We start from the raw sequence: 1,185 nt of genomic DNA on the forward strand, positions 1-1,185 counted from the left end.
AATTTGAAGAAAAGCTATCTGAGGGATGTACAAACTGATATCAAAATTGAGAGCAAACGAAACAACTGCTGTATAATGCCCACCGCTGTTTAATTGCATCACATGACTAAAATGTATCATTGTTTTCAAAAAGTCTCAGTTTTCGCTGTCCACACTGCGACGCAAAAGCACCATTTTCAAGTGTATGCGTTTTCCTTCACAGAAAATGCTGTCTGAGTGTGGATGGGAGGCCAAAATGGAGAGAAAACGCATTCGTGTGGACGTAGCCTAAATCCTGGCTGCTCTCCAAGCACCAGGTAAAATGTGCAAGTTTAATGCCACAAAGTGCAACAAAGATCAAAAACGTACGGTAGCTGCTTTCTTGTAAATTTAAGATAAAAGTATAAATATCACACAACCTTTAAAAGAATCCTTTGATCTCTCTCTAAACCGCTGTTTCTCTAAAGTGAAGTTAAGGTGAGTCAAGCTTGACAAACACACGTCAGTCAGTCTCCTGGTCAGTCACAGCAGGGGTGAATGAACAAATGGGAGAGAGGTGGGAGCGCATGCAGAGAGAGAGGGAACATACAGCGGCAGCCTGACCGGGCCTACAGTTCACATAGGAGACAGCGGGACGGGGCTTGACTGAGTGCTTCCAGCTGCTAAGAAGAGTGAGGAGCAGCTCTGGGATAGAGTCGCTGCGGTAGTAAGACTTCAGAGAGAAGAGGAGAAAACGAATGAACAGAAGTTGACAAACGTCACAACACAGATGGCATGAAGGCCGGTGAATACGCAGGAATATGGAAAAGGAAAATATCAGAGAAACAAATGGAATGATTAAAAAAAAAAAAAAAAAAAAGCAAAAGAAGAAGTCAGAGGTCACAGGATACATACCCAGCTGGTGCTGCCCCCCTGACCCTTTGCAAAGAGCAGGGATGAGCCCTGCAGCACAGTCCATGAGGAGGTCCAGTTCTTCCTGTTAGTCAGAACAAACGTGTTAATGAGATTCTGTGGATGCAGAGAACACTTTTAGAGAGTAATCACGTCTTACCTGACTTTCTTTCCATTCTCTGTGATTTTGGTGACATTGAGAACTCCACACTTCTCTGAAGGCTGAAGAGAGAGACACACAGTGGCAGATAAAAACCTGCTGGAACACATGAATGAAAAAACACACACACACACACACACACACACACACACACA

At 43.9% G+C, this 1,185-nt stretch overlaps 1 protein-coding gene across 1 annotated transcript; it reads right to left on the reverse strand.

The window, feature by feature from the left end:
• Positions 1–276: 276 nt before the first annotated feature.
• LOC102202113 (rho GTPase-activating protein 9-like) lies at positions 277–1,162 on the reverse strand. Its single transcript, XM_005755977.1, has 3 exons — positions 1,031–1,162; positions 874–955; positions 277–691 (listed from the first exon to the last, which is right to left on the reverse strand). Exons 1-3 carry the CDS (start codon positions 1,138–1,140, stop codon positions 482–484), a joined length of 402 nt encoding a protein of 133 aa, XP_005756034.1. The 5' UTR covers positions 1,141–1,162; the 3' UTR covers positions 277–481.
• Positions 1,163–1,185: the final 23 nt, after the last annotated feature.

Source organism: Pundamilia nyererei, unplaced genomic scaffold, assembly GCF_000239375.1.
Source record: "Pundamilia nyererei isolate P.nyererei 1_Seehausen unplaced genomic scaffold, PunNye1.0 scaffold06091, whole genome shotgun sequence".
Taxonomy (NCBI): Eukaryota; Metazoa; Chordata; class Actinopteri; order Cichliformes; family Cichlidae; genus Pundamilia; species Pundamilia nyererei.

Excerpts from the sequence above, each read along its gene's own strand:
- LOC102202113 (XM_005755977.1), bottom strand. The coding sequence starts at position 1,140 with ATGTGTTCCAGCAGGTTTTTATCTGCCACTGTGTGTCTCTCTCTTCAG. Across the intron at positions 956-1,030 it reads GAGAATGGAAAGAAAGTCAG|GAAGAACTGGACCTCCTCAT; the intron begins GTAAGACGTGAT and ends TCTGACTAACAG. Across the intron at positions 692-873 it reads AGGGGGGCAGCACCAGCTGG|TCTTACTACCGCAGCGACTC; the intron begins GTATGTATCCTG and ends TTCTCTCTGAAG.